General features: G+C 39.8%; 2 protein-coding genes across 3 annotated transcripts in view; one reads left to right on the forward strand and one right to left on the reverse strand.

Moving 5' to 3' along the window:
* The first annotated feature begins 282 nt into the window (after positions 1 to 282).
* LOC127423471 (4-hydroxyphenylpyruvate dioxygenase-like) lies at positions 283 to 17784 on the forward strand. The gene is made up of 14 exons (XM_051667792.1): positions 283 to 442; positions 742 to 768; positions 2716 to 2778; positions 4060 to 4164; positions 4318 to 4360; positions 6857 to 6939; positions 7837 to 7926; positions 8139 to 8245; positions 8684 to 8761; positions 8846 to 9008; positions 10906 to 10977; positions 11087 to 11209; positions 11348 to 11464; positions 14968 to 17784. The coding sequence occupies exons 1-14, from the start codon at positions 287 to 289 to the stop codon at positions 15085 to 15087; spliced, it is 1347 nt and encodes a 448-aa protein (XP_051523752.1). The 5' UTR covers positions 283 to 286; the 3' UTR covers positions 15088 to 17784.
* A 349-nt stretch (positions 17785 to 18133) lies between these two features.
* The window catches only part of LOC127423293 (E3 ubiquitin-protein ligase RNF43-like), a 157963-nt gene continuing 155224 nt past the window's right edge, over positions 18134 to 20872 (reverse strand). For both annotated transcript variants that reach the window (XM_051667491.1, XM_051667483.1), the window contains exon 9: positions 18134 to 20614. In XM_051667491.1, the coding sequence (XP_051523451.1) occupies positions 20589 to 20614 (26 nt within the window). In that variant the 3' untranslated portion in view covers positions 18134 to 20588. The remainder of the gene's footprint in view (positions 20615 to 20872) is intronic.

Genomic DNA, 20872 nt, shown 5'->3' on the forward strand with positions numbered 1-20872 from the left:
ATAATATTGGATGTATGCAACCCACATTTTCCACCATACTCATCTAAATCATATATGCCAAAGGTCAATCCAGACTAATTTTAGCAGGTAATAACTGCATTCACAATTATCAGCAGCTCAAAAAGTTATGTATGGTATATATGTATCATGACAATATCATGCTTTTTGGACACGGAAATGTCTTGAAATTCAAATACAATTAATGTGCCATGGTTTGTTCTGTAACAAATACAAAGCAACAGACTTCAGTTATAGCTTCATTTCTGCACGTCAAACAGATGAAGCGATGACCCTCACCTCTGGAAGTGCTCTGACGTGTGTGTGTCTTTTGGACAAAAGGGGTGTTTTATCTGTCGTCCAATCAGCACAGCACATAAAACAGCTGGTATTTGTGGATGAGGGTTCTTTTGATGATCAGAAACCCATCAAGAGCTTCAGCATGGTGAGTTTCAATCAATCTAGAGCATTTAGATCATATAGATTACAATGTAAAATCAAAATGACTGGATGTTCATTTTTGCTTTTAAATTTGTGATGTAGAACAGATGGTATCAAAGACATCATGTTATGTATTTGCAGATGTATTTATAAGTTTACAATCTATGCATAGTAGGTTGCACATCATACTGTCTTTTAAAGAGTTACGAGGAAGTCAGCGTGACACCATTCTGTAAAAATGTCACAAATGAAAAGTTTGTACATTCATTTAGAAACATAACATGGTCTTTATTCTCCCATTAGACAACCTATACTGACAAAGGAGAGAAGGTATGACTGCTGATTCTGAAACTATTCTCTTTCTATTCTCAGTGTAAATAATTTTAGCAGTTTATTTGTTTTAGAAGATTTTCTGCAGTCATTATCATCTGAAGACACTAAACTAAAAATACCTGATATGTCAAATGTAATTTATTTTATTTTATTTTATTTTTGTGTGTGTGCTTTGGATACATCAACTAGCATCTATAAATATTATAATACTATTAACCCTTCTGCTGTGTTCATTTTGTGCTAACACATTTTGTGTTCCCGGTCAAAAATGACCGGCCCACTAAGACTGTTTATAAATCTCTCATATTGCATATATTATCACGAGATATTGCATTAGATCTTTTTATCAACTTCATTTTTAGTAATTAAGAGTTTTGTACTACTTTTTTGAACATATTTTAAAAACAAATATATATATTTTTATTGATAGAAGGATTCATTGAACTGAGTGGGGGCACTCCCTGTGGAAAACAAAAATGAATAAATATAATTAAATAATATATGAATAACCACTTGATTGATCTGAACATAATAGGTGTCATTTTAAAGCTTAGAATCTGGTCTTTATAATGCATATAGCTGATCCTACCTATTCTTAAATAATGCTTTTTAATTTGCTGACAAATCAGAACTGTTTCGTTCTCATCAGATGCAAATTTGTTATCACAACAATTATATTCAGAGTTGGTAAAACCATTTAAAAAAAGATGAGATAGCCATGTGTTATATATCGTTGGAAAGGTCTCAATTTGTAAAATGCAATGAGCAAATTTGTTTCACTCAGAGGCCAAAGTGCAGTGAGTTTTAATGTATGAAATTCCCACAGACACACATTAATATATTAAACAGGAGTGTCTCTTTGTCACGTTTGTCCTTATTACTTCCTGAAACATACATATAACATAAATAAAGACATATCATAACTTACAGCAGACTATCCCAATTCAAACGAGCCCAAACACAGCTTATTTATTTATTTATTTATTTTACCCCTTTTCTGCCCAATCTGGAATGCCCAATTCCGAATGCGCTTTAAGTCCTCGTGGTGGCGTAGTGACTCGCCTCAATCCGGGTGGCGGAGGACGAATCTCAGTTTCCTCCGTGTCTGAGACCGTCAATCCGCGCATCTTATCACGTGGCTTGTTGAGTGCGTTACCGTGGAGATGTAGCGCACGTGGAGGCTTCACGCTATTCTCCGCGGCATCCACACACAACTCACCACGCGCCCCACCGAGAGCGAGAACCACATTATAGCGACCACGAGGAGGTTACCCCATGTGACTCTATTCTCCCTAGCAACCAGGCCAATTTGGTTGCTTAGGAGACCTGGCTGGAGTCACTCAGGACACCCTGGATTCGAACTTGCGACTCCAGGTGTGGTACAGTGTCAATAATCGCTGAGCTACCCAGGCCCCCCCACCCAAACACAGCTTTATATGATGAGTAGATCTTGAAATATTCCTCAAAGAGTTGATGCACAAAAGGGCGCTAAACACACATTGTGTGTGTGTGTATGTGTGTGTGTGTGCACATGTCCGAGGACTTTGTATGAGCAAACACACATCCACATATGTGCTCATCTAAAGGATTGGGATGCTCCTGAACACTTAATATTTCTGTTTTTTGTAGTCTAATCCATTCATCTCAAATGGTCGGTCAGTTTTGACCGGGAACACAACAAGTGTAACAAAGTGAAATAAAACCAATAAAATGTAAAGAAAATGGTCATTTTTTGGTGTGTTTTCAGATACCATATGTGAACAAAAATTAAAGAATTTGATTCCAATTGGATTAATTGAAAAATACAAATCATAAGAAAAAAAGTTGTCCCGGCCAAAATGACCGGAACACAACATAAGGGTTAAAATGCTATCGCTGAAATATTTCTCCTCTCTATTACAAAGCATACATTATATTTGTATGTCTTTTATTCTTTTGTTGCAGCCCGAGAGAGGGAAATTTGTCAGATTTCACCATGTGACATTCTGGGTGGGCAATGCCAAACAGGTGAGTTAGTTGTGTAAAAGTAGACTGAGCTGACTTTGTGTATGAAGTATGAAGTATGACGGTGTGAAAGTATTGTTACAGAAATAATATCAAGAGACAATTTTACAGTGTTTTGCGATGTAAACAAGTTCATTTAGAACTTTCTCTGATTAAATAAAATGATACATTTTTCAGAACTGATACATTTTGATACTTTTAGATAATTGATACAAGCAACAAATGTAGCAAGATTTAACTTAAAGGTTTTCTGATAGGCTTTCAGCCAATCAGTGAATATTTTTTATATTTAATGCCACAATCATTATTGTTCTGATAAAGTTTTAGAATTTATTTAAAATTAAATAGAGAGTAATTCTGGCCACTAAAATGTTGTATACCTTAATATGTGTTGCGATGGAGACAACGTTCATCTGAACTGCTAGTAATAATATCACAATATCAGAGATGTTACTAAAATGATAAGTCATTCTGCTGGACAGACGTGTGTAGAACAGTTCTTTGGTCATTTAATCAATAATGTGATCTTAATCCAAGAATGACCCAGTAGTTTAACTCATCTGATCTTGATAAGCGAAACTTATTTACACAGTAAACAAATAACGCGTGACCATGTCTGATCACTGAGTGAGAATACAGCAATAATCTTTCGCTCCTCCTCTTAAACTTCCTTAAAATACATTTAAACAAAAGTGCAAAACATGTCAAAGTCACATTTATATGTATAGCACCATTAAAAACAACCAAAGTTGACCAATGTGCTTCACAGCAGTAAATAAAAACCCTAAAGTAAAAATGCTAGTAATAACAATAATGACAAAACATTAAAATATGCTTTAAGAATCTTGAATATACGTTTATTTTGTAGTGTTGTATTTGCATATTTTTCACACTAGTTTTAAGCATAAGCTCCAGTACATTGGATTTTTTCTATTATTATTATTTTCTATTATACATTTATTTTTGTATATATTTTTTAAATTAATTCTGTTATTCAATGTCAGACAGTTTAAAATAAACTGTTAACTTCTGGTATTTTGAGCCCTGAGCTGAAAAAGGACATTCAAATTCTGGGATAAACATAAATAAAGCTTTATGAATATCATCTGTAATATGCATTTAATTACTACAGAAAATAATTTAGACTTTTCCCCCCCAAAAAATGCATTGTCAGTTATGCACTTACAATGGGAGGCTATGGAGCAAGAGCTTTCCCCATTGACTTACATTGTATATAACCCAAAAAAACAAGTGATTTACTTGTGTTTTTTTGTCCTGGTCTAGGCTGCAGTGTTCTACTGTGATAAGTTTGGCTTCGAGCCAATGGCGTATAGAGGACTGGAGACGGGCAGTCGAGGGGTGGTGTCGCACGCCATTAGAGAGGACAAGGTGTGTTTCACACACTCCATGGTGCTGATATTCCTTTAATGTACTAAAATGGAAAGAAGTGATATTCATGGAATGTCTATATTTTTAAAACCACCCATCCATGTCAAAAGGCACCTTACAGAGGTTTGAGTTTCCTATTTGTTCTTTCAACAGATAATATTTGTGTTCGAGTCTGCCCTGAATCCTGGAAATGAGGGTATGAATCAATTCACTCTAAAAATGTTCAAGTGTTCCCAGGTGAATCTCACGAAACCCATCAAGAACATGTCTGGATCATATTTCGAAATCAAAATGTAAAATATACAGTACTATGAAAAACTCTGAGGCACATAAGATGTTTCGCAAAAGCATTTGTCTTAAGATGGTTATTTATATCTACAGCTTTAGTGTGTCAATAGGAAATATCAGTGTTAGACTCCCAAACATTACTTTTGCAAATAGAATAAAATAGAAGAACAGGGAGCCCTGCAACAGATGCCATGGCACCCACAAAGCCCCCCACTGAACATCGTTTCTATCTGAGATTACGTAAAGAGACAGTAGCAATTGAGACAGCCGAAATAGATAGAAGAACTGTGGTGAATTCTCCAAGAAGCTTGAAACATCCTATCTGCCAACAACCAAGAATTAACTGTCCAGGTGTATCTAGGAGAATTGGGGCTGTTTTGAAGGCAAAGGTGGCCACACCGAATATTGATTTAGCATGTTTTATGTTTACTGGACTTTGTATGACATTAAGTGATAAATGAAAACTATTAATGTAATTATTTTTGAAGACATCCTCACTATGCAACATTTTTCACAAGTGCCTAAAACTTTTGCACGGTACTGTACAGTATGTGTAAATACTGTATATACACAACATTAAATTTACTGACAGCTGAAGTGAATAACATTTATTATCTCGTTACATTGGCACCTGTCAAGGGGTGGGATATATTAGGCAGCAAGTGAACAGTCAGTTCTTGAATTTCATGTGTTGGAAGCAGGAAAATTGGGCAAGCGTAAGGATCTGAGCGACTTTGACAAGGGCCAAATTGTGATGGCTACACCACTGGGTCAGAACATCTCCAAAATGGCTTGTGGGGCGTTCCCGGTATGCAGTGGTTAGTACCTACCAAAAGTGGTCCAAGGAAGGACAACCAGTGAACCGGCGACAGGGTCATGGGCGCCCAAGGTTCATCGATACACGTGGGGAGCGAAATCTAGCCCATCTGATCCAATCCCACAGAAGAGCTACTGCAGCACAAATGGCTGAAAAACTTAATGCTGGCCATGATAGAAAGGTGTCAGAACATACAGTGCATCTCAGTTTGCTGTGTATGGGGCTGCGTAGCCGCAGACCAATCAGAGTGCCCATGCTGACCCCTGTCCACCACTACAATGTCACATGAGTGTCAGAACTGGACCATGGAACAATGGAAGAAGGTGGCCTTCCTTGATGAATCACGTTTTCTTTTAGATCTTGTGGACGACCAGGTGTGTGTGTGTCATTTACCAGGGGAAGAGATGGCAGCAGGATGCACTATGGGAAGAGGGCAGGCCGGCGGAGGCAGTGTGATGTTCTCGGCAATGTTCTGCTGGGAAACCTTGGGTCCTGGCATTCATGTGGATGTTACTTTGACACGTACCACCTACCTAAAGATTGTTGCAGACCAGGTACACCCCTTCATGGCATAGTATTCCCTGATGGCAGTGGCCTCTTTCAACAGGATAATGCGCCCTGCCACACTGCAAAAATTGTTCAGGAATGGTTTGAGGAACATGACAAAGAGTTCAAAGTGTTGACTTGGCCTCTAAATTCCCCAGATCTCAATCCAGTTGAGCATCTATGGGATGTGCTGGGCCAACAAGTCCGATCCATGGAGGCCCCACCTCGCAACTTACAGGACTTAAAGGATCTGCTGCTAACGTCTTGGTGCCAGATACCACAGGACACCTTCAGAGGTCTTGTGGAGTCCATGCCTCGAGGGGTCAGGGCTGTTTTGGTGGCACGAGGGGGACCTACATGAAATTAGGCAGGTGGTTTTAATGTTGTGGCTGATCAGTGTATAGTCTTTGAACCAATGGCATATAGAGGACTGGAGACGGTCAAGGGGTGGTGTCTCTATACACCATCATCTCGAAGCCAAATTTATCACAGTAGAACATTTCAGCCTATATCAGGACAAGAAAACACAATTAAATCACTTGTTTTCTGGGTTAAATACAATACTGTAAGTGCAGAACTGTCATCGCATTTTCTTTTGCAACAAGTCAAAATTATTTTAATATTTTCACGAAAATAATGCCAACTGTCCCGAATATGCTGGGATGTAACGCAGCCACACAGGAATTTTGACAGAAATTACGACGACTCTTATGGGACGCCTATTGTCCCGTATTTTAGCAGCGAGACGCTCAAGGGGGAAACGTCTGGTATTGAGGAGTAAAATTAAAACAAAAGAAAGAAAATAAGAAACCTCACCCCCCAACCCCGTCCCGTATTGAAGCGTGCCGAAAAGTTGGCAACTCTAGTTACAATGCAAAATATTATATAATATGAATATCTAAATATAACAATCAATAATATCTTTCTTTGGATTTAAATATGAAATGTTTTCGTGAGACTAGCCTGTTAAGTGCAACACTTGCTAACTGTTTTACTCTTTCAATTGTAAAAAGCTCAAAAGTTTCTCTCTCTTTTACACAGAAATGGGTGAACATCTTGTAAAACATGGTGACGGTGTGAAGGACGTAGCATTTCAGGTGGAAGACTGTGACTTTTTAGTGAAGGTAATTCAACTGTTGTTTTATCCTCATGGTCAGTGTCATTTTGGTCTGTGGCCCGCGACTGTTGTTCTTTATACCACAACTAGTAGGCACAATTACCGCATTAGCTGAGTTATAGCATAGCTAAAATGTCCCAAGAGGAACACTCATTAATCACATTAACTTAGTCTCAGAGGTTTCTCCTAAAATTCCAAAATAAATAATAATAATAATAATAATAATAATAAACAGACGATGACGATCAGATAAATTGATCTTGGCAGAATGTGATGAGAAATGTTTGAGTTAATTTTGAGACTTTGGTGTCTTGTCAAATCTGAGCATAATTTGAGACATTGTTGAGATCTCTTCTGTAACTTAAAGGTCCACACATGGGAATAATGAGGTCTTTTTCTCAGGAGAAACATGGTCGTGTCTTGAAGGTAACCATCCAGATGCCAGAAGTCTCGCGAGACGTTGCATGCGACGTTCACACACTGTATTTATTATGTTCATTTGGAGTCCAACAGAAACCCTTACACATCCCTACTCCCAAACCTAACCCTAACCCTACCCCTAAATCTAGCCCTAACCCTAACAATAGCATATGCAAGTCTCGCAAGACTTTGGCATTCGGATGGTTACCTTCTAGACACAGCCGAAAATGATCAGGAAATTTGACCTTGAGGAGAGACAATTGAGATATTAAAGAGATCTCATTCGTGATTATGCATGCAAGGACGTAGATTTAGCTTTTGGGGGGGGGGGTGTTAAATGTGAAGAATATACATGTTTCCACTGATCATGGTATAAATATTGGGGGGGGGTTGTACTTGCTTGTTTTTATGAATCTACGGAATCTACGCCCCTGTGTGCATGTATTGGAGACAAGTGAAGATTAAAGTGTTTGTGTGTTCCCAGAAAGCCAAAGAGAGAGGAGCGGTGATCGTCAAAGAGCCCTGGGTGGAGCAAGACTCTGGCGGGAAAGTCAAATATGCCGTAATTCAAACAGTATGTCAGAATAGTCAACATGACTTTTATACAGACACACAAACACACATTTACTTTAAAAGTCTAAAGTAACCTACTATATTCAGGTTGATTCAGTAATGTTGAATATTTTTGTCTTCGATAAAACCATTTAAAACCTTTTTTAAATTAAAAAAGCGTTTTCTCAGTATATATTATAAATCTGATTATATATCTGATTTTGTCTTGTGTAGTATGGGGACACGACACACACATTTATTGAGTACATGGGGCCGTATAAAGGTCTGTTTCTGCCTGGATATCACGAGCCACTCTTCAAAGACCCTCTGTTACCAAAACTGTGAGAGAATTTACTGTGTTTACAAAAAAAATAAAAATAAATGTTACATTAATAAGTGTGCTTCTAAAATCATTTGAAATATGAGAGTGTGTATGTTTTAGGGAAAATATGGTCTTAGGCAAGAAATATAGTCTATGCAAGTATGCAAACTCTTGACCAAAGTGCACGGCCCTGTTGTGAGGGGTTTATACCACTAAAATCACTGACATAATAATTGTTTTCAAACAGGTTTCCCAAAAGGTATCCCAACAAACACTTTTGTTGTGTTACGAATTGTGTTCTGGCACATGTAGGAATGCAGCAACATGTGAAATTGCATTTATGTAACTAGAAGTGCCTATGTTCACGTACTTATGTTTCACAGAGTATATTTAGGGCTTTTAAAAACTTGAAACACTTCGCACAAATGGATTTATACTTGTGGTTTTCTCTCTGCAGGCCACCAGGACTCTTAAATTATATTGATCACATTGTGGGAAACCAGCCAAACGATAAAATGGTGCCAGTATCGGACTGGTGAGGGTCACATTCAACAAACAAGTCAATATGACAAATTCGAGGAAATGTCATTGGCAAATAACACGTTCTGTTTCTCTGCAGGTATCAGAAGTGTCTGATGTTTCACAGGTTCTGGTCCATCGACGATAAGCAGATTCACACAGAGTACAGCGCTCTCCGGTCCATCGTGGTTACAAATTATGAGGAAACCATTAAGATGCCCATCAATGAACCAGCACCGGGAAAAAAGATATCACAAATCCAGGTTCTACCAACTGATTGACAAACAATTCAGTTTCTTAACGACATCTTGTTCGCAATCCATTTTACTTCAGTTATGTGATGTATTTCAGAGAGAAAACGGATATTCAATAAATGGAAAGTTGGTTCAGTGGCAGAGCAAGTTATAACATTTTAATGAAAGATTATGAAGACAAACATATTATAGAATATGTCCAGGTCATATTTCACCAAAGAATAATAATAATGATAAAAAATAAAAATGTATTCTGAATAAAGAAAACAAAGCTTCATGTTGCAAAATGACAATTTAAGGACCATTAAGATTTTTCCCATTATGACACTATTTTTATGAGAGAAAAATAAAGAATTAAGGAAAATATTTTTTTATTTATGCAAAATATTATACAACCAATATGGGTTTTTCAGTGGTCGATGCTGATACTGATATCTAGAGAGCAGGATGGCCGATATAAATGCAGATAGATAATGCAATTTAACAACAGCAAATCAGATGTACGCAAAATCTGTATTACAATATTTACTCAAATTTGTTTATATTTGAAAAATCTATTGGTTGACAAGGGAAAGTTAACACTTCTGTTAACTGGCCAAGTGAAAACGATTATCAGCCAACGGGGATAATGGCAAAATGGCCAAAAAATCAGCCGATATATCGGTTTATCATTACAAAAAATTATATTTATTTTTTGTTCTTTTGATTTTGGGGTGAGATATGACCTGGATATATCTTTGGGCAGGTCAATTACTGTGATATCGGGCCCTATTTGAAGATGCTAGCACTAAGCGCTATGCTTTAAGTCACATTGCACCATCTGTGTCAGAGGAGGAATGGCCATCGGGAGAACCAGGACTTTTCCTGGTGGGCCGGCTGCGAAACAGGGCCACGATATGCCAAAGTGTGCCACGATATGATGAAGGGGGCCACGATAAGCTGAAGGGGGGCTGTGAAATGGTGTCGCCATATGTCGAAGGGGACAGTGTAACACATTGCGACTTCCCCTCCCTGGTCAACAACTTCACATCGCCACCCCAAAGTCAACAAATTTTCTCAAGGGCTGATTTTTGTTCCCAGTCCGTCCCTGGTCTGCGTCCTATTAAAATAATCACTCTATGACAACAGCTGGAAAAATACCAATACAAATTAAATCATAAATACAATTGTAAATATAAACATAGCAATAATAATATTTGAAAAATAAACCATGATCTATAGATAGTTTTACAAATCGAATACATTTATGTTTCATTAAACGGCTACAACAGTGATTGTCAGGGACATAATTTCCGCTATAGTTCCACTATATTTTCTGAACTATATTATCACCTGTGGTGGAATCTGAGTTTAGACTTTGCCTGAAAACAGACATGCTTTTGAAACATCTTAGCGCAATGACCTATTTCTCAGGAAAATAGCAAATTGCGCTTTGTGCCACTTCATTACCATTCAGTACACCAACAGTTAGTGCATACACGCCCACCCATGCCCACTTGCGCTTTGCGCACTCATGTAAATAATGCCCATCATGTTCTGGACAGTTCGAGTTACTAGCTATATTAAGCATGAATGACATGTAAGTACTATAATGGAATGTTTACACTAACATTAGAACGTTAAAATTCCTATTTGCTCTTTATCAATGTCTCAGTGTTTGTCACAACACAGACAAACTTAATTTCTTCTTCTTTTTTTTTTGCTACATTGGAATAACATAAATTATTTACACTAAGACCTAGTATTCAGAAAGAAATAATTCAGTGATTCGGTGATTTCCATTTCATTAAATTCTTAACTAAAATCCATTCTTAAAATGTTCTAATAATGTAATTGGGCAAAATGCACATGATCATAATTAATTAATGTTTTTATGGTGTCTTAACTCTATAATTCATTTGTGAAGGAGTATGTCGACTACAACGGAGGGCCAGGAGTTCAACATATAGCCCTCAACACATCAGACATCATTCAAGCGGTGTGTTTCCCAAATGGCAAACGCCTTTAAAAGTGATTTAATTCCTACTAAATCAATGGGTAAAATGAAAAACAAACCAAAAGTCATTAACCCTTTTCTTGTGAAATAGATTGTGAACCTCAGAGCTCGAGGAATGGAGTTCCTGTCCACTCCTGATACCTACTATGACTCTCTACGACAGAAACTCAAGACAGCGAAGATCAAAGTGAAGGAAGACCTCAAAACACTGCAGGTAAGAGAAGCCAAGATATCCGTAACTTCTGCGGACATAAATGGAAATATTTGAATGTTTATCCAAATACAGTTTTTCGAAATTTGAACTGAAAATGTTCTCATTTATCCAGTTGTTTTTTTCTCTTTTTCAACACAGGAGTTAAAAATCTTAGTGGATTTTGACGATAAGGGCTACCTGCTCCAGATCTTCACCAAACCTGTGCAGGACAGACCCACGCTCTTTCTGGAGGTGATCCAGAGGAACAATCACTTTGTGAGTACATTAGACCATCATCTATTTAGATACATTAGAAGGCAAAATGTAAAGAAAGGGACACTTGTTTATTTGACAATAAACTTTAAATCATCATTTGTTTTTATACAGGGAGGCGAATAACGTATAGATACAGTTTATCAGTTGTAGCACTGGAAACAGTGTTGAATGCATGTCTAAACAGGTCTGTAGTTTTATTAGGGGCATATTTGAAGCTTTTGAAGGGAGGAAATGCCTAAAGACAAGACATTTCCATCCAAACCACACCAAAGAGCAGTTAACTTAACTTCGGGCCATTTACAACTTTCAAAAAGATCCTCTAGGAACATGAGAAATGTGTTCCCCTTCTGTCACTCACTCAACGTTGTGTCGATGTAGTGACACTAGGGGTCGCTCTTGAGAGCCCCGAACACCTCTATTCTTTTGAGAAAAGGCCAATGAGAATTGGTGATTGGAATTTGCATGCCACTCCCCCAGACATACGGGTATAAAAGGAGAAGGAATGTCCACTCTCATTCAGATTTTTTCTTCGGAGCCGAGCGGTAGTACTATCAGTGAGCTGAATACTACTGCTGTTCCATTCACCTCTTAAGAAGCGTATGCTGTTGGATATACGGTGCATTTCCAGCGGCTTTCTCTCCTTCTGCACAACGAGTGCAGATTTCGCCCCTGGGCACTTCGACAGCGCTAAAAGAGTGTATATGCCTGCTAAAGAGTATATTTTCTCTATTAGAGTACACATATTGACATTGAACGTCTTTTTAAAGATGCGTCTTTATAAAGATGCCTTTCCGTCTTTGTGTGATTCCTGGATGCGGTCGTTATCTCTCCACCTCCGACGGACACGGGCACTGCCTCACGTGTCTGGGCAGCGATCACACTGAGGCAGCGTTTGTGGATGGTTCATGTTCTCATTGCGAGAATATGACCATGGCAACGTTGCAGTCACGGCTTTCATTCTTCCGAAGTGGGAAAGCCACTCTAGTCGCCCCCCGTGCTGCGCCTTCTACCCACGGGTATGAGGCCGGCCCGGCTGGCGCTGGAGGCGATTTGGGGAGTTCAATGGGCGCGGTCTTGCCGGGTAATTCTATGTGAACTTCCCGTTACCCAGCACGCTCGTTTGCTCCCATCCGGTTCTGAAATGAGACCAGCCCACCTCATGGCCAGCTTGATGTCTCTTTCAGGGCCTGTGACCAGGATGAGTCTTCGATCGCTGCATCGGAGAGCGCACTGGCGATGTCAGACGCTGAGGACTCTACTGAGCTGCCACCTTCGGGTCTGCCCGCCCAGTCTGAGGCTGACGCAGAGCTGACCAGCATGCTTGCCCGGGCCACCGCGAGTATCGGGTTGGACTGGAACCTCCACCCTTCCCTGAGCGCTCGCGTCTTGATGATTGGTTCCTGGGTTCGGGGCGGCGCTCACGGCCACGCCCCCCCAGTTCCTTTCTTCCCAGAGGTGCACGACAAACTGACAAGGTCGTGGAGGGCACCTTTCGCTGCCCAAAACAGACTTCCGGGTTCATCCGCTCTCACTACCCTCGACGGCGGGGCGGTACACGGAGGTCCCTCAGGTGGATAAGGCAGTTGCGATTCACCTGTGCCCCCCCACAAAACGCCGCCACCTGGCGGGATCATCCGGCGCTCCCCTCCAGAGCCTGTAGGACTACGTCGTCTCTGGCGACCAAAGCCTACAGTGCCACTGGACAGGCCGCCTCCGCCCTGCATTCCATGGCCCTCCTGCAGGCACACCAGGCCAAGGCACTAAAAGAACTGCACATGGGTAATCCTGATTCCGATGTGCTGCAGGAGCTGTGCTCGGCGACCGACCTCGCCCTCCGGGCAACGAAGGTCACGGCGCGAGCACTCGGGCAGGTGATATCCACCTTGGTGGTCCAGGAGCGCCACCTGTGGCTGAATCTGGTCGAGATGAGGGCATGCTTTCTCAACGCGACCATCACCCAGATTGGATTTTTCGGCGACACCGTTGAGGACTTCGCCCAGCAGTTCTCGGTGGTGAAGAAGCAGACGGAGGCCATCCAGCACATCTTGCCCCGGTGCGGCTCAAGATCCCGCACCCCGTCTGCTCGCCGAGGGCGTCCCCCTGCGGCGGCGAAAGACCAGGCGGCTCCGTCCGACCCCAGCTCTCGGCCCCAGCGTAGAGCCCCCCGCAGGAAGCTGATGCCCCCCATCTCACGGGCCGGCACGAGGACCCGGAAGGCTCCTAAGTACCCCTGAGACAGAAGACATGGCGTCACCTGCTCCTCCCCGCTGTGAGGCCCCACCTCCAGGTACGTCAGATGCGATTGTCCCTTTAGTGCCCCTTGCCCGGAGCTTGGACGCGTGGCTAACGCTTTCCAACCCGTCGCGGTGGCTGGCCAGGACCATCCGACTTCGCTACGCGATTCAGTTCGCCAGGCGCCTGCCCCGGTTCAGTGGTGTCCGCTTCACTTGAGAACACTGCCACCCTGCGTGCGGAGATCGCGACCCTTCTTTGCAAGGGCGCGATAGAGCCTGTCCCTCCAGCCAAAATGGGGGAAGGGTTCTACAGCCCTTACTTCATCGTACCAAAGAAAGGCGGTGTGTTGAGGCCAATCTTGGCCCTGCGAGTTCTGAACCGGGCCTTACACAGACTCCCGTTCAAGATGCTAATGCAGAAACACATTTTGACGTGTGTCCAGCATCAAGATTGGTTCGTGGCGGTAGACCTGAAGGATGCGTTCTTTCGCGTCTCTGTTTTACCTCGACACAGTCCCTTACTACAGTTTGCTTTCGCCGGCAGGGTGTATCAGTACAAGGTCCTCCCTTTCAGCCTCTCCCTGTCCCCTCGCATCTTCACGAAAGTCGCAGAGGCAGCTCTTGCCCTGTTAAGGGAAGTGTGCATCTGCATACTCTACTACCTCGACGACTGGCTGATTCTAGCACACTCTCGAGAGTTGCTGTGCGTGCACAGGGACCTGGTGCTCAGGCACCTCAGCCGTCTAGGGCTTCGGGTCAACTGGGAAAAGAGCAAGCTCTCTCCAGTTCAGAGCATCTCTTTTCTCGGCATGGTGTTATACTCGGCCTCAAAGATAGCACGCCTCACAAGCGAGCGCATGCAGTTGGTGATGAACTGCCTGAAGTCATTCAGGCGGAGGACAACGGTTCCACTGAAACACTTTCAGAGGCTCCTGGGGCATATGGCTTTCTCGGCGGCAGTCACGCCACTCGGGTTGATGCATATGAGACCGCTTCAGCACTGGCTTCAGACTCGAGTCCCGAGATGGGTATGGCGCCACGGCACACATCGAGTAGCTATGTCACTACATCGACACAACATCTCGTTCCCTCCATAAGGGAATGGAGGTTACGACAGTAACCAAGATGTTCTCCAAACAATTCAATTTTAATATGGCACATACTGAAAGATCATATTAAAACAGGGTGATGTGATGTTACTCTGATTAAATATGTTATATGTTATGTCTTATTCTCTGTGCTTTGACTTTGTCTTTTCCACTCCACAAGGGTTTTGGAGCTGGAAACTTCAAATCTCTGTTTGAGGCCATTGAAAAGGACCAGGATGCCAGAGGAAACCTAACGGTGCTCACATCAGACAGCGCGGGCGTGCCGAAGGCTATTTACTGAATCACACACAACAGGCCACTCAAACACTACTGCATGAATACACACACAATAGTGGTCAACACAGTAGCATTTGTGCTGGGGTCAAATGTTAATCATAAAGGTCCAATGCCATCCAAAACACTGAACCTCTAGGACATTAATAAATACATTCATATATGAAATTTGTGTATCCATATTATTTTTGATTATTTTGATATTATTGATTACATAAATCTGAAATATGGCATATATTATATTTAGTTAATTTAGGAATACATGTACATATTCAAACATATATACAGTAAACACACATTGATATATATTACATATATTCATTTTTGTAGTATATGTACAGTGGCAAGTAAAAGTATGTGAACCCTATGGAATTATGTGGTTTTCTGCATCTGTTGGTCATGAAATGTGATCTCACAACTATAGACAAACACAATGTGCTTAAGCTAACAACACACAAACAATTATAATCTTTCATGTCTTTATTGAACACATCTCATTAAACATTCACAGTGCTGTGGAAAAAGTAAGTGAACCCTTGGATTTAGTAACTGGTCAATCCTCCTTTGGCAGCAATAACCTCAACCAACTGTTTCTGGTAACTGCGGATTAGACCTGCACAACGTTCATAAGGAATTCTGGATCATTCTTCCTTACAGAACTGCTTCAGCTCAGACATATTCTTTGGATGTCTGGTGTGAACGGCTCTCTTGAGGTCATTCCACAGCATCTCTATTGGGTTAAGGTCTGAGCTTTGACTGGGACACTCCAAAAGTTCTCATTCTGTAGTGGATTTACTCCGATGTTTAAGGTCATTGTCCTACTGCATCACCCAACTTCTACTGAGCTTCAGCTGGCGCACAGCCACCCTGATATTATCCTGTAGTATATCTTGATAAACTTGGGAATTAATTTTTCCCTCGATGATGGCAAGCGGTCCAGGCCCCAAAGCAGCAAACAGCCCCAAATCATGATGCTCCCTCCACCGTGCTTCACCGTTGGGATGATGTTTTCATGTTGGTATGCAGTGCCCTTTTCACACCATACGTAGTGCTGCGTGTTCTTCCCAAACAATTCAACCTTACTTTCATCAGTCCACAAAACATTGTCCCAGTAGTGTTGTGGAGTGTCTTTGGAAACTTCAGGTGTGCAGCAATGTTTTTGTTGGAAAGCAGCGGCTTCCTTCGTGGTGTCCTGCCATGAACACCATATCTGTTTAATGTTTTCTGTATAGTACACTCATGAACAGAGATGTTAACCAGTTCCAATGATTCCTTCAATTCTTTATCTGTCACTCTAGGGTTCTTTTTTTTTTACCTCACTGAGCATTCTGCGGTGTGCCCTTTGAGTCATTTTGTCTGGACAGCCACTTCTAGGGAGAGTACCCATAGTACTAAATCATCTCCATTTATAGACAGTTTGTCTAACTGTGGACAGATCAATATTTAAGGTCTTTGAGATAACTTTGTAACCCTCTCCAGCTTTCTGCAAAGCAACAATTCTCTATCGTAGGTCTTGAGATCTTTTTTTGCAAGACATGGTCCACGTCAGCAGATGCTTCTTGTGAATAGCAAACTCAAAATGTTTGAGTGCTTTTTATAAGTCAAAGTAGCTCTAACCCACACCTCCAATCTCGTTTCATTAATTGGATGCCAGGTTTGCCAAGTCCTCACTCTAATTAGTTTTGCTGACATCATTAGCGTAAGGGTTCACATACTTTTTCTACCTACACTGTGAATGTTTGAATGATGTATACAATATGTACAATAACAACACAATAATTTGTGTTTTATTAGTTAAAACAGATTGTGTTTGTTCATTATTGTAACTTAGATGATCAAATCAGTTTTTAAGTCAAATTTATACATAATTGCAGGTTATTCAAAAGGGTTCACATAATTTTCTTGCCACTGTGTGTGTATATATATATATATATATATATATATATATACACATTGATCATCCACAGCATTAAAACCACCTGCCTAATATTGTGCAGGTCCCCCTCGTGCCACTAAAACAGCGCCAACCAATATATATGGTCTGGTTTGAGTATTTCTGTAATTAGTGATCTCCTGGGGTTTTCACACACAACAGTCTCTAGAATTTACTCAGAATGGTGCCAAAAACAAAAAACATCCAGTGAGTGGCAGTTCTGTGGATGGAAACACCTTGTTGATGAGAGAGGTCAACAGAGAATGGCCAGACTGGTTTGAACTGACAAAGTCTACGGTAACTCAGATAACCACTCTGTACATTTGTGGTGAGAAGAATATAATCTATGAATGCTATTCTGAAATGCAGGTTGGCGCGGTTTTGGCGGCACGAGGAGGACCTACAAAATATTAGGCAGGTGGTTTTAATGTTGTAGCTGATCGGTTTATGTTGCATGTACAAATATGAGACATTTCTGTCAGTTAAACTCTTGATGTGTAATCAAAAATATGTGAAAACATACATATTGCCATATATCAGATTTGTGTATATGCACTTTTCACAGTGACGGTTTGAGAGCAACATTTTGAACAGTTTGGCCAACTACTATTTTAATAACTGGCTATATTAAGCAAGAATGACATGTATAATACTTTAATAAAACATTCATTACTTTAATGGAATTACAGTAATAAAATTTCCATTAAAATGTAAAAAATAAAGCTAAGAATTCCTATGTTATTAATGTAAAAAGAATAAATTGGCTCTTTAGCAGTGTCTCAATTTTCATGACCACATTCAACACAGAGGCCTTGATGTTTGTCATAACCAAAAAAAAAAAAAAAAAAAAAAAAACACACCACAATCTCTTTATATTGCAAAATAATTTATTTGTATATTATCGGAATGATAATGCCAGGCTTATACATCTATGATGGCAGCTGTACGTTCCATAAAGATATTCCAAAAGTGAAAAAAAAAAACAAACAAAAAAAACATTTAGAATTTTCTCAGACTTGGACAAAATGGATAAATATATTAGTAAATAAATATATTAATGACATTACCATATTGAAATGTTCTATTATATATAAAATACAACACTTTATCTTATAACTGTTTTGTCTTTTTTTTTTTTTTTTACACAAAATATTGAAAATATATTGGCATATCCCTTGATTTCTGAAGGGATTTTGCTCTATTAAAAAAAGGCAGTTTTTAGATGATTCTCTGTTGAAATGAGATCAGATAAACAATACAAACATGAATGACAACAAACACAAAGTACGATAAAGGTAGATTAAAAACCAATCAACCCCTAATGTTTAGTGACATTTCATTAGTTAATGTAAAATTGTATAGGATCGGCAGCTACATAGTGCAATGACTGTTTTGAATTTTGAAGCATTTGCAAAATATTTCCCCATGCAGAAGTGCTGTTTGCATTATTTTAGACAAAACCAAGAGTTTTATGCCCTGTTTGGGCTTGATATTATGTTGGACTGTTGGTAAAATGGGAAATGCAAAGCATGTCTTCGGTCATGAACACCTGTTTTAGTTGGCAGCAACTACTTTGAGACAAAATACTTTCATTGCTGCAATCTGTTCGGTCAGATGGATAAATGTTACACAGTTGTACCTTATATATTTCTACTAAAATCACCGCTTGCAAATGCAGAACTACTGTATCATTGGTTGACAAACACAGAATGTTCATGCAGGCAAACAGTACAAACTAATGCAAGGATGGAGAACTATTGTGGTGACTATATTTACTCCTGTACAGGCCTGAATTTTTATAATTAAAAATTTGATTTGGGATTTAGCCTCAATTTTATGAAGAATTACATATCTGACAGTATGACGCCAAAGATAATCATTGAATCTGAGAGATGCATAGGCATTGTGGTTCAAAGGATCACAACCTTTGACCAATTTGACCATTTACTGACATCACAAATAAAAAAATTCAGGTCTTTTCATATGAAAGCTAAGTTTTGACCAATGCAGCAATTATACAATAAAATGTGGTTCAGTTATTAAACAAATAACTGCATGATTTTCATTTGTCAATTCTACAAATCAACCATATTAACATAAGGTATCAACATTGAAATCACTTTTTCATGGCAAGATTTTACATTGTTTACAGTGTATTTTTGCCAAAAGGGTTCAAACAGCTTCATCATTGAAATATATGGCAACAAAGGGCTCTGGGTAACAGAGTAAAGATAAAAGTTACTAGTACTCTACATTTGAGTTTAGTGAACTCAAGTTTTCTATGGTTGGCAGGGCATGGCATTCTTATCAGCATTAAAAACAGGACATGACAGTAGGCTACATACAAATGTATATGTATAAACTTCATGTATAGATCATTTTATAGAAATCAGAGCTTGTATGCTGGTTACTTTCTATAATATGTCAATGTCCCTTTAAGGGTCAAAAGTAAAAGCATTATGGGAAATGTAGTACTTCTCAGCACAAACAAACTACAGGCTTAACAGGACTGAAATAAGGAACCAAAACAGAAAACTTTCACAACTTTGCCCATATATTCAGTCAAATCATTTAGTTTTGAAAAGCACAATTAATAAATGAAGATACAAAAATGTGTAAATAACAGCTGCCATTTTAGAAAAACTGAGACCTGAAACCTCATTGAACTGCTAACACTCATTACCAAGGACAGATTGTATAAAAGTAAAGCTTGCTATCTTTCCTCTGAGTTAAAGAGGTAAAGAGAGGCCAACGCACAAGTACCTTTGAAGTACCGTCTTGCTAAAAGGGCTATTTTGATTGGTTATCTGAGGTAGTGCTGGAGAGCCAGGTGCTTATCTGTGGGCAGAACGTCACCCAACATATCTTAGCTAAATAGGTATGTCTAATTTTTGAGAAAACAGAAGGGGCTGGTTGTATCACAATGAGAAGAATGAGCTAATGAATGCTATTAAATACTTTTAAGGCCAAAAACAAACTCTACACGGGTGCGCAAACACACACATGAATGTTTGGCCAACGCATTGCAAGCGTACAGTCCTATTGAAAATACTTAATGCGCATTCTAGCGTTACTGTTGCGGTAACAAATGTCAGTCCTCAAGGGGGCGACAGAGTTTCATTCAAATGTCTGTGCCATTAAACCAGATGTGTTATTTTTCAGGTAGAATCTCCCAGATCTTTTGAAAACTAGCTGGATAAACACAGAAACCACTTGTTTGCCTACTAAAAGTCACTTTTGGACGTTATCCTGAAGTACAGGGGTAAAGTACCTCGACAGTACCAAGAATTGCTTGTTTTGGCCTTTGGCAAAAATCCATCTTATCATAAATCTTATCATTAATGACTGATTTCTCAACGACTGGTGAAATCCTTATTTGCTTTACTATATAAAGCTGTTAGAATGACGTTCTGAAGTTTGGAGGTTCTGGGAAATCCAGTTTGGTATTGCAAAAGATGCTTGGAATTCTGGAAGACTGAAGTGTGAGTGAAACAGACAGCGAGAGATGGCCGAAGTGTTTTTGTCCAGTTCGGCTCTTGTGTAGCAGCGTAAAGAGTTTTGGATGATGAGTTTTTTCAAACACCAGACTCTTCCTCTGACCCTACCGAAACAAAATATTTTTTTTTAATTTAGAACTCATTTCATACAATCAAAGTAAAGGAATAGCTGATAATGATATTATCAGTAATTCACTGAAAGTCTCGCCCTCGCCCAATTGTGCTTGTATACATTCAAACATGGCATCTAGATGCTTTGCACCAGGTTTGACGTCAAAGATGTCAAACACCATTGGTTCTCACATGTCTCATGGTGTCGTACCAAGTTTGAATATGTGCAAGCTGAGCAAGTTGAGCAATAC

This window comes from Myxocyprinus asiaticus, chromosome 3 (genome assembly GCF_019703515.2).
Source record: "Myxocyprinus asiaticus isolate MX2 ecotype Aquarium Trade chromosome 3, UBuf_Myxa_2, whole genome shotgun sequence".
In the NCBI taxonomy this organism is placed as follows: domain Eukaryota; kingdom Metazoa; phylum Chordata; class Actinopteri; order Cypriniformes; family Catostomidae; genus Myxocyprinus; species Myxocyprinus asiaticus.